This window comes from Chrysoperla carnea, chromosome 4 (assembly GCF_905475395.1).
Source record: "Chrysoperla carnea chromosome 4, inChrCarn1.1, whole genome shotgun sequence".
Classification (NCBI taxonomy): domain Eukaryota; kingdom Metazoa; phylum Arthropoda; class Insecta; order Neuroptera; family Chrysopidae; genus Chrysoperla; species Chrysoperla carnea.
Window position 1 is genome coordinate 30996878 of NC_058340.1, and position 12593 is coordinate 31009470.

Below are 12593 nucleotides of genomic sequence, written 5' to 3' on the forward strand. Positions count from 1 at the left end.
GATGAAAAAAAATACATAAGAAGAAAACTGAGAATAAGTAATAAAAAACTTTTAACAAAAAGAAAACCGACTTCAAAAGAAAACCTTTTTATAAATAAATTAATAAACACTAAAAAGTAAAAAAATAACGATAATATAATGTAGTTAAAATTATTGTTATTTTTGGAGTGGGTACAGCCAAGGAAACAACTCTGACAGAACAGTTTGCTACATTAGCTTGGCTGACATCGACTCCAAAAATAACAATAATTTTAACTACATTATATTATCGTAATTCTGAAGCCCACTAACTAATTTGTCATTAAAAAAAGAATAATCGAAATCGGTTGGCTTGATATTGAGTTATTTGTCATCTTATCGTGCATACTTGCTGCAAATTTAAGACTTTTATAGTTTTCTCATGGATGACGTTGTCAAAACTGACCAAAATGAAATGGGACCACACGGGAAAAACCAGTTTTCAAACAGATAAAGAATCATCAAAATCGGTTCACCCAGTCAAAAGTTCTGAGGTAACAAACATACAAAAAAAAAAAAAAATACAGTCGAATTGATAATCTCCTCCGTTTTTGTTTGAAGTCAGTTAAAAATAATTTAAAATAAACCATAATGATAAATCTTGGTTAGATCATTTACAACTCAAGAACCCCATCACCCCTATATCACTGTGAAATTTTGTTTGAAAATCCGTCATTTTTGAATCCACTATTCTTCAACAAATAACATGGGCTATATTTAATTTTCTTGAAAATTAGGGCTTCGCACCAAAATATTAAAATCCATGAAGTTGTTTACAAACGAGGAGACAAGAGAGGATAGGGATAAAGTAAAGGCTATAGTGAGGCAGTATTTGTTAATCATTTAAATATCCTGCTCATGCTTTATTACAGTCATTTTTGGACAAAAAGATTGTTCAATTTTACAAAAATATATCTGGCATAAATAATAATATTCAATAAATGTAACATAATATTACAATCATCTTGAGTTTTCACCTCTCAAATAATACGAACAATGTTTAGACCTTTACAATGTGTGCAATAAAAAACTTTTGGACATTTGCTGTCCAAAAAAACTTTGCAACTTCTCTGTTGCATTTAGAGGAACGTAAAATTCTCAATAAAAAAGATATTTATCAAAATTATAAGAGATTATTTTCGCTAGGTCCAAAAAATCTTTTTTTGGTTCTTTGGTTTCCGTGGTTCTAATTTGAAATAATTTTGTGATGGTAAGGCGCCTATTTGGAATCGCCCAAACAACGTGACACAGCATTATGATAAATTCGTGAACGACTGAAATGATGATGTGAAAAAACTATATATTTTTTTAAAATAATTACGTTAAATAATAACTAGTTTCAAGGTTGGCTACATTTGCAGCAAATGACTTGAAATGTCGGTGCTTTAACTGTAAAAAAAAGTGTGTATGTGCAAATTATATTTCGTTCGTTAAACCAGATTATTGAACAAATGATTTCATTATTTAAAAAAAGTTTTAATATTTCTCACATAAAGATACAAAATATGTTTGATAAAAAATAATAAATGATTAAATACTGTTAGAAAATAATGTCAGTATAATGATTCAAATAACTATGTAATGATGCATTGATATCTAATTATTCGGCTTCAATGTTTGAGGGTACACCGCATTTTGAATGAATTTGCTCTTGATCATTTCATTGTTCTGTACATCATTTATAGCTAGAAAATAAAAAAATTTCGAAAATTATTATAATTCTAATTATTATAATATTCTAAACATATCTAAATCAAATTACTGAATTGTGTGTGTGCGGAAATTTCACAAATAAAAGGTGACGGAGTTTCACATGGAAAATCATTTAAGCCACCACTGCGCCGAAGAGTACCACAATGCTCATTTCCTCCAGCATTATCAGGTTGACCTGGGGCCCAGTGCATGTAACCAGAACTTTCCATTGATTTTCCTAAAACATTGTATTATTAAATAAATACCTTGCCTCATTATGGAAAAAGCTACAATGACGATAATTTCTGAGGACATTTTCGTTTCCATTCGATGTAAACTAGAGTAATCATGCGGGAAATCATTGATGAAATATGTGTATCCTTTATAAGGGAGTTTATTTTGCCTCTACCAAATAAAGAATGTGCTAAATGTGTATTTATTTATGGATTTCAAATACGCGCAAGGAATAATTTTATATTAATACTCTGTTCACCTCGTTGATATCTAAAAATCCTGCCCATGTTGGCAAGCAAAAATTTCAAAATTTTCAAAAGTACACTTTTTCGAAAAAAGGTAATTTTTTTAAATAGTTTGCACTTGCATTTCGACGCATTTACTGTTTGTATCTAAAATAAATTTCGTTGAAATTCATCACAAATTTAAATTTCTAAAAATGTTATATTTGGCATAGACAACAGACAACAAAAGTATTGACAGAAAAAGTTTCTCTTATACTGAATTTGAACGGTCATTTCCACGGTGATTAAATTAGCATTAAACTCGTTTTTAATATTTGGTTACCCCAGAAAGTAGTTCTTCGATACTTGTCGTCAATTGGATTTGTTGCTAGACTATAAGGCTCACAGTTTGAACAATATGCAAAACATGCATAAAAAGGCGTGGAGAATTACTTACCATCAATTGTTACAAATTCTCTATCTTTAAAATAATCATGGAACCCAAGTAAAACAAAATCCTTCGATTGAACATCAGTTAATACGTCTGCAGGATATTTAGCCATCATTCCAAGGAGAAAACTTGCTTCATCGTCTGAATTTATTATCGCTAAATAACCACCTTCAACTTCACATATTTGTCTTGCTTTTGCCCAAGTTTGTGGATCTCGATGATATTTATAAAAACTGTTCTCAAATGATATGTATCCACGGGGTGCTGCATCTTTAGAATTAATTTTCAATTGATTTGAACTCTGCAATAAATATTGACGTAAAACTGATAAATACAAATGTTTAAAACTAAACGGAGACACAAAAAGAATAAATTTACAAAAAATTAAATTTACAGTATCTACACTGCAACTTAACTGAAAGTTGTTGTTTTTCGAAGTAAACGTGATTGAGAATTATCGAGCTAAGCTATAAATGTTTTTTGAGAGAAGTCCAGTAATTTAAGTGGCGTCCAGCTTAGAACTACGACCTATTGGCCTAGGAATAATTATCAAGAAAAAATCTATAGAAAATAAATTCCTATCCCTATTCCTATCCCTATCCCTTGATGGATGTTTGTTTGTTTGTTTGTATGTTTGTTACGCTTTCACACATAAACTAATTAATGGATTTGAACGAAACTTAACAATACTATAGCTGATACATCAGAATAACAAATGAGCTATAATTTATAAAGATATATTTAAAAAAATAAAATTAAAAATTAGGTTTAATCTGACGTTTAAAAATAGTAAATGTACAAAATTCATTGCATCTTTTCTGATGTACTCAATAAATTTTGAACCTTTTATTTTAAAAAATTTCAAAGTTTTCATATTATTATGGAAGTTATGGAATAAGGCAGAGCAAGGGAGGAGAAGGCTATAACGCGGTGGTCTTTACTCTAAGATCCAGTCTTTACTTTAAGATTCAGCGTAGTGGGTGGGTATCAAGCTAGTTTTACTATAATTAAATAGTGAATATACAATATTTTTCAAATCAGGAAGTTATTAGAATGGCTTCCAAGGAGTTTTAATCAATACTTCGTTATAATTTATATAATTTAAATTTCGTTTTCTAATGTGCAAAATAGTTAACAAAATCCTAAATCCTATTTTAAAGTGGAGAGAAACTTGTCCAATTTCCGTAGAATTATGAAAGATATATCAAGTTCAAGAAATAAATTATAGGCTTGATGAAATATATAAAAAAAAAGTTAGTTTTACAAACTTACCCCATAAAATTTTAATATTAAATCACTTCCATATGGTAATGCATTGCATATTCGTAAAAATAGTACTGCTGACAGAAAAATTCGTACAAAAAACATGTTTACTATTTGAAAGTTTAACTACAAATAAATATGAGAATAGCAAAAGTTTTAAATGTAAATACTGTGCTTGCGAATAACAAAAATAATAACGCCTTTTTTTTTATCTCAACGGCCAAGTAATATACATTTTTCAATTTAAAATGGTCTTTTTTCCATAATGTTCTAAAACTTAATTTACACTTGGATATTTTGTTTATAACACCCCGAACCCCAAAAAAAAGTGTGTTATACCCCTAAATTTGTGTCTGTTCATTTTCAATTGTAAATTAAATAAAAAATCGATTAAGAATTTTTTTTTTTAATTTTACTTAGTAATTTTTAGTAAACTTTTGAAGAAAATAAAATTAAACAAGTGAAAACAAACAATTGACTGAGTTAATTGTTGAAATACCATGCATAGTCAGTGTTGATTTCTTTATCACATTACACATACAAACATGTGACACATGCATAACTGATAATCAAGTATAGTACATATTATAAAATTTCCGCCTAATTGGCGCCCTCACGGGTAAACAGTGATGTTTACGAAAAAATGTTTCAAGAAAAAGTTGTTTAATTTTTGATAAGGAACATTTTTTACGATTAAACTTTTGTTCTATCTCTAACGGTTTACAAGATGGGTTCTACGGACCCAAGACCCAATTGACCTATGATGCTCATTTACGAACTAGACCTCACTTTTTACGTCCTGAGTACGCTGTAAAAATTTCAGCTTGATATCTTTTTTCGTTTTTGAGTTATCGTGTCCCCAGACGGACGGACGGACTGACGGACGGACAACCGGAAATGGACTTATTAGGTGATTTTATGAACGTCTATGACAAAATTTTTTTCCTAGCATCATTATTTTTAAGCGTTACAAACTTGGGGCTAAACTTAATATACTATGTATATTTCATATATACATGGTATAAAAACATGCAACTTCTGTATTTAGTGAGTAAGGAATTTTTCACAAAAGACAAATTTCAGATAACAGAGGTTAATAGTTTATGGTTTGATCATTTTAACTTGCTTGCACAAATCAAAGAAATATTGTATCCATATTTTGAATCCATTTTTAACTAGTTTCTTAGCGTAAAAGAATGTAGTGTTCTGATTTTTTTTTGTCTCATAATATTTACATAGATATTTTCGATTTTAATTTTGTGAGCTCTGTATATGTGAATGATATTATGCCCTTTTCAAATGTATTAAGTATAATTTTGTAAAATTGAATGAGGAATTATTCTAAGAAGGAAGATAAGAATACTGCGTACTTGATAAGTTAAAACAAAACTGCATTGTAATCTAATAATTAACTACCAGAATAACTATTGGCAAGGAGCATATAAGGTGGAGGGGACAGCTAAAACGGACGCATCGCTGCTATTTCAAAAATTTGCAATAAATCATGCGTATGCATATTACTTAAAATATGACTAATTTTCAATTGTTTACATGTAAATGGTCTAGTAAATATGAAATTAAAATTATTGAAAAATAACATTTAAATAAACATGTTGCATTAGAAATTGTGAAAATAAAAACGAAATTGCATAAATAATATTTTTAAAATGAAAATTAACATAATTACTTATTTAAATTTGTTAGGAAATAGTATTAAATTATCATTGTAAAACATCAATACAATCCATAGACTTTTATGTCCATCCATACAAGAATATTAAGAAAATAGTATATCATTACCATGGAAACTTCCTGAAATAAAACTCAAGAATGGACCGAATACCGTGTAACCGATATTAGTCGTTCATCTTGAATATTTTTTCTAATAATAATTTGTTTGTTGATAAAATGATCCCAGTTAATGTTGCCAATTAAAAATCAAGTCCACAGATTATAGTTTTTAATTTTAAATAAATTTATAATATGTGATCAAGTCATCGGTTTAAACGATAATGGTGCAAAATAAATGTTTTAAATTAGGAAGTTATTCTTTAAAAAAAATAAACAGTTTATTATAGAGTCATTAAAAATAGTTTATTTCACAAACCTACGAAAAAATAAACAAGGTAATTAACTTTGTGGATTCGAGACATAAATTATATCTGAGGTGGAGATGGTACATCGCATATTTGCTAGGGTGCTTGGATATTTTCGGAAGTATTTACAAAAATAGTTAAACTGGTCAGAAAAGGTACAAAATTTTAATGTTCTAACCCCGCCTCAGATGTATTTTTTTAAGTTTGATTCTATTTATCAAACAGTATCTATAATTACTTCCTCGTTAAAAAATTTCGTTTGTACCTTATAGCTTACAAAGATGACTTTTTGAACTTTAAAGTTAGCTTTCGAGTCAAATAGTACAATTTAATTGATTCGAATTTATATTTTTGCTAAATTTTGCTCTGTGATCTTTTATCTGTGTTTTTGTTGACAAAATTTGCCAGCTTTGAAACAAAAACGGTCAGGATCGTTAACAGTAGACAAGCGTATTTAAGGTATTTCCAGCATGGTATTTGCAGTTTCTATGTTAAAGCAATGGTACAATTTTTTTTTCGACAGAATTTAACGAAAAATTAAATTTAAGAATTTAATAATGCTTACTATTAATTTCCAAAGTTTCAGAAATTTTGACCGTTTAAAATGGGAAATAATTATGCCAACGTCCCAATTTCGATCAATTTACGTCAAAATTAATATCTCGAAAGTGAAAATTAATTTCTAAATTTTTTTTTTAGAATTGTATTGTATAAACATTTTTTTCTACTTTTTCTTCCATATATAATAATATCATAAAAAATAGTTGGAGAGACCGGACATTTTACATGCTTTAAATGGGACATGACCCTCAAAATCGCGAACTTTGTCTTTAAATATCTCGCGATCTAAACGGTCAAAAATTATGAAATTTTAGGAATTCATAAATAAAGCTATTATAAACCCGAGAAAAAAAATTCGGCCAAATCTGTCGAAAAGTGATTTCATGCTGGTACTACCTTAAAATAACAAACTGATAGATTTTAGTTTTAATATCTTATCAGCGAGATTGTTATGGCAGCAAGATATGAAGTAAGTAAAACAAAGCAAGAAAAGAGCTAGAACCGTCGAAAAAGTGAAAGATTTCGTGAAGGAATGATGATTTCGGCTGATAAGTTAAAAAAAAATTTAAGAAATCTAAAACTTTAATAAATAGCCTATAACGAGCTGAATAAGTCATCATGATTATCGCTCTGAATAATATAAGTTTTTTTTTTTCAATAATTTTGTAATTCGATTCATTAAGGCTCGCCCTTATGTATAATAAGAAGACTTGAAATTCTGTGTCAATGATTCCAAGTCTGTTCTTTGGCTGGGTCGGTATATGCGGTTTGGAGCTCGTTCAAAACCAGATTTTTAAACAAATGATTTCATTGATCTATCTATATAAAGTGTTTTAATTTTTTCACATAAAGTTACAAATTATGTTTGATAAAAATAATAAATGATTTAATAGTAATGGAAAAACGATGTCATATATAATAACTCAAATAACGAGTAAAAATGGTCCAATGGTCTCTCTAAATTATTCATCTTTGGCATTTGAACGAATATCAATTCTTGGTACTAATTTGCTCTGATTTCGATTTGATTGATCATTGATCTCTACAATTAAAAATTTCAAAAATTATTAAATATCTAATAGTAGTCTACAGTACAGAGGGGGGCGTGACTAACACACTCACGAAATTTCGTGAGTGGCTTCATTTCAGTGTAACTTACAACATTTTTATTTACGAAAACTTTGGAAATTGGGGCGTTAACATAATAAAACATATAGTCCTTAAACTGACGTAGGTCTGAGAAAACGGTTCATGAAATATGTAGGCCAGTATGTACATTTAATATTTATTATACTATTGTGTAAAAATTAGCCGGCTGTTCATAAATTTTCACACCCCCGTTTTTCCGACATGTTGGGAGTGGAGGTCACACCAAACAGCCCAATATTTTTGTAGGCCACTTTTATTCTTTCTTATTATATTCATAAAAAAATAAATGTACATACTGGCCTACATATTTCATGAGCCGTTTTCTTAGACCTATGTCTTAAACATGTCAATTTAACGACTATATGTTTTATTATGCTAATACGCCCCAATTTCCAAAGTTTTCGTAAATAAAAAATTTTACACGTTATTAGTTTCGTGAGTGTGTTAATCACGAAGTCATACCCTCCTCTGTACTGTAAACTAAAATAATTATTCAATCTTAATAAAATTACCGCATAACATATCTGAAGAAATTTCACAAATAAAAGGTGATGGAGTTTCGCATGGGAAATCATTTAAACCAGTACCGCGCCATAAAGAACCACAATCCTCATTTCCTCCAGCATTATCAGGTTGACCTGGGGCCCAACGCACGTAACCAGAACCCTCTATTGATTTTCCTAAAACATTATATTATTAGATAAATAAGTAACTTATATGAAAAAAGTGGCGGTGAGGATAGTTTTTGAGGACAGGATAATGGGGTCAAACAAAACATCTCTGTCGATCCTATTCGATGTGAACTGGTACACTTTTTATTTATCCTCCATTCAGCCCGTTGATAGTTAATAAAATAAAATGTTCTTAAACAAACATCTCTTACGTGAATCTCTTTATCCAACTTTCAAAAATACGCCTTTTCGAAAAAATAATATCTCTAATACCGAATTTCAACGTTCATTACAAGGGTGATTGACCTAGTGATAGGTGCCGTATGATGTCGTCCTAGATGATTCGTTAAACCCACCTTCAACATTTGGTTATGTCAGAAAGTAATTTCTTCGATAATTTTCGGTCAATTGGAGTGTATCTTGCAAAAAGAGGAGTGTATCTTGGAAAGTATCTTAAACGTGCAGCATTACTTACCATCAATTGTAACAAATTCTCCTTCTTTGAAATAATCATGGAACCCAAGTAAAACATAATCCTTATGTGTAACATCAGTTAATACGTCTGCAGGATATTTAGCCATCATTCCAAGGAGAAAACTTGCTTCATCCTCAGAATTTATTATTGCTAAATAACCACCTTCAGCTTCACATATTTGTCTTGCTTTTGCCCAAGTTTGTGGTCCTCGATGATATTTATAAAAACTGTCCTCAAACAATATATATCCACGTGGGGCTTCAATTTTAGAATTTATTTTTAATTGATTTGGACTCTGCAATAGAATTGACGTAAAAATAAGTAATAAGAAATTTGTAAAACCAACCGGAGATACTAAAAGACAACAGTACCTATATGTATACCTTTACTAAAAATCGTTAATTTTCGAAGTGAACGCGATTGATAATTTGAGTGTATTCCATTGATGTGAGTGACTTCCATAGCAGAGACCTGACTTATCGGACTAGGTACCTAATATTACTTAAGAGAAGTACTTATCACAAAAAAAATCATAGAAAATAAATTTTACTATAATTTAATTGAACACGTTAACTCGATCAGTAAGCTTTTGGTATGGCTTCTAAGACGGTTTAGCCACTACGAACTTTCTTATAAGAGGCCGTTCATAAAATTAAATATGTCATGATAAACTTCGACATTTTGAATATGTCAAGTAAAGTTCATATGATAAATTATATAGGTTTAATGAAAAAAGAAAAGAAAGAAATTTTTGTAAACTTACCCCATAAAAATTTATAATTAAATCACTTGCATATGGAAATGCATAACAAATTTGTAAAATTAGCACACATAACAGTAAAATTCGTAAAACAAACATGCTTACTATCTGATAGTTTGAAAACAAATCAATGTGAGATTAGAAAAGTTTTTAAATTTAAATACTTCTTTTGAAGTAAAAAATAAATAAAAAATCATGACCTTTTTATCTGAATATACACATTTCAATTTAAAACGGTCTTTTTCCTCTTCAAAGATAATTTACTAACTGGATTTTTTGTTTTCAAAATATTAATCATTGCAATTATATTTGAAAAGGGAAATTCCCTTTCTAAATACATGAATGGAATGTCCGGCTATAACTGTTAAATGCATAAAATTGTGCATAATTTTAATAAATATAATTTTTGTAATCCAACCAAAATTAAGTTTGATTGGCTGTAGTAGCTGTGTATTTTTGATGTTTACTTTTATCTTTTATCTCATTTATTTTGAGAGACTGAGTGCATATACTGTGGATCTAACATGAATTGCACTAATCCACCAAAACTTCCTTATTGTAGTGACCAAACTTTGTACATATCCTCTGGTCAGGGTTTAGGAAAACTCAGGTATACGTAGGCTTGGAAAACTAATTCTGAACCAACCTTTTACATGGGCTGACCAACCAAGTTTTTTAGTTATTAGCTTTGGCCATGGTTTGGGTAAATATTGGCATACCAAGGCGCTATTTATAAGCTCGGGTCAAGACTGTTTAACCAAGACTTGGTAAAACAAAGGTGCCCGATCTTCGATTTCATCGTCAACATTTGCAGACCCTTTATTCTTCCCTATCCTTGAACAACATAAAGAAAGCACTGTAATTTTGAAAAAGTTCAGTATTGAACATTAGATAGAATCCATTTTGTGTAAGTATGTACGTACACCCCAAAAATTATTCGATGAACCTCCTCCCGCCTTTTTTGTGCTACCTCGTTTAAACCGATATCATATAAAATATTCAAATTTCAATTGAAATCCTGCGAATATGAATGATATTAAACCCATTTCAAAATTATTAACTATGTTTTTGTGAAATTTGTTGAGGAAATATTCTAAGAAAAGAGATAGGTATAAAAAAATTACTAGGCATTTACGCATCTGTCTCTTTTATCAAAATAATTTTCTAAAATTATTAAAGTAGGTATTTTGCATATATTTTTATTTTTATAGGTAAGTTAAGAAAGAAATCCCAAGTCACTTAAGAAGTAAGTAAATACCTACTACTTAATGGGAAATTTTTATACCGTTCTTGGAAGAATTAAATTTTATTGTATGCGTATTGATGATTTATTTTTCAAGGGCATTTAAACTATTTAAGGCTAGTCACCTATAATTCATTTATTAGTCATATTAAACTGGAAATGGTTGAATAATTCTAAAAAAAACTTTGGTTTGAAAATCGAAAAAATACATGCACAATATTTTAGTAAAGGTCGCCTCTCTACAGTGAACTGTGGTAGAGGTCACCTTTTAACTTACATGTCTATTCTAAATTTTCATAAAAGAACAAGTGAAAACAAACAATTGACTGAGTTAATTGTTGAAATAGCATGTATAGACTGTATTGATTACACTGTCACATTGCACATGCATACATGTCACACATATATAACTGATACTCCCATATAATACATACTATATAATTTGCGCTCTCACGGGTAAGGTAAATAGTGATGTTTACGAAAAAATGTTTCAAACAAAAGTCGTTTATTTTTTTATAAGGAACATTCTTTACATTTAAACTTTTGTTCTATCTCTAACCTTTTACAAAAGGCCGAATTGACCTATGTTGCCCAATTACGTACTCGACATCACTTTTTATGTCCTAAGCACGCTGTAAAAAGCTTCAGCTTGATATAATTTTTCGTTTTTGAGTTATTGTTTCCACAGTCGGACGGACAGCCGAAAATGGACTAATTAGGTGATTTTATGAACACCTATACCAAAATTTTGTTCGTAGCATCAATATTTTTAAGCGTTACAAACTTGGGACTAAACTTAGTATACCTTGTATATTACATATATACATGGTATAAAAATAGTGTTACACGAAATATTTTCTCGGTGTTCTTTCTTAAAGCATATTTTCCTAAAGTTTGAGTATTTATTCGTGACAATCCCTGTATGGATGTAAGAAATGGTAAAATATGAATTCTTATATGATTAATGTCGCAATATCTTATAAATATTACACCATCTGGTCGTACAAATTATTATTGGATTCAATTTATATTAATTTTTTTTTCTTCCAACATTTCGGTTAATATTCTACGTAACTTTAATATTATCTTCATTACTTTAGGAAAATTATTATGAATAATAAATTATCATCATATTTCCATTTTTTAGTCTATAAATTTAGGGTTGGCAAAAATTAATTCGTTAAAAATTAATAATTTTGACTTTAATACGATTTGCCTAGAAAGAAAAGTTAAATTTTGTACACACCTCCATAAATAAACTTGATTTTAGCATACAAAAGAGAAGTTTCATGAAACTTTAGGTAACAAACAAAGCGATTATTTCCATTGGTTTTGTGCCAATTGAAGTATAAATAATAATCAACTTCTCATATATACGTTTCATATTTGCATAATTTTCATAAACATTCTATGCGCTCTTTTGTCTGTTAGTGTTTTGCACAGCCGCATATTTTATCTTAAAATGCATTATGCTTTAATACACCGTGTATTTCAGGAATTGGCAGCCTTCCAACCTTTGATAATAGAGAATTTTTACTTTGTATAAATCTAAAATACTCGAGGTATGAAAATGGGGAGTAAGTATATGCATTCGATACACTAAAAACGTCATGTTCCGAACATTCCATTGATGGTGGCTGACAGAAGGACACAACAAATGAAGTATACAGGAAGGGAAACAGGAGGGCGAAAACCAGTAAAGTAGAAGATGGAAGTCGTAGGAACTCACAGGGGCTTCATACTATAAACCGATCGT

The 12593-nt window shown here is 29.5% G+C and overlaps 2 protein-coding genes across 2 annotated transcripts in view; one reads left to right on the top strand and one right to left on the bottom strand.

Moving 5' to 3' along the window:
* The window catches only part of LOC123298661, a 164391-nt gene that overhangs the window by 12526 nt on the left and 139272 nt on the right, over nt 1-12593 (top strand). The window lies entirely within an intron of this gene.
* Nucleotides 1319-4020, bottom strand: LOC123299221 (hemolymph lipopolysaccharide-binding protein-like). Its single transcript, XM_044881523.1, has 4 exons — nt 3892-4020; nt 2626-2920; nt 1781-1948; nt 1319-1703 (listed from the first exon to the last, which is right to left on the bottom strand). Exons 1-4 carry the CDS (start codon nt 3985-3987, stop codon nt 1615-1617), a joined length of 648 nt encoding a protein of 215 aa, XP_044737458.1. The 5' UTR covers nt 3988-4020; the 3' UTR covers nt 1319-1614.

Bases quoted from the DNA above. Each gene is read 5' to 3' on its own strand.
- LOC123299221 (XM_044881523.1), bottom strand. From the start codon at position 3,987: ATGTTTTTTGTACGAATTTTTCTGTCAGCAGTACTATTTTTACGAATA. The intron at 2,921-3,891 runs GTAAGTTTGTAA...TATTTATTGCAG, and splicing joins TAATATTAAAATTTTATGGG to AGTTCAAATCAATTGAAAAT. The intron at 1,704-1,780 runs GTAATTTGATTT...TTTATTTTCTAG, and splicing joins TTCCGCACACACACAATTCA to CTATAAATGATGTACAGAAC.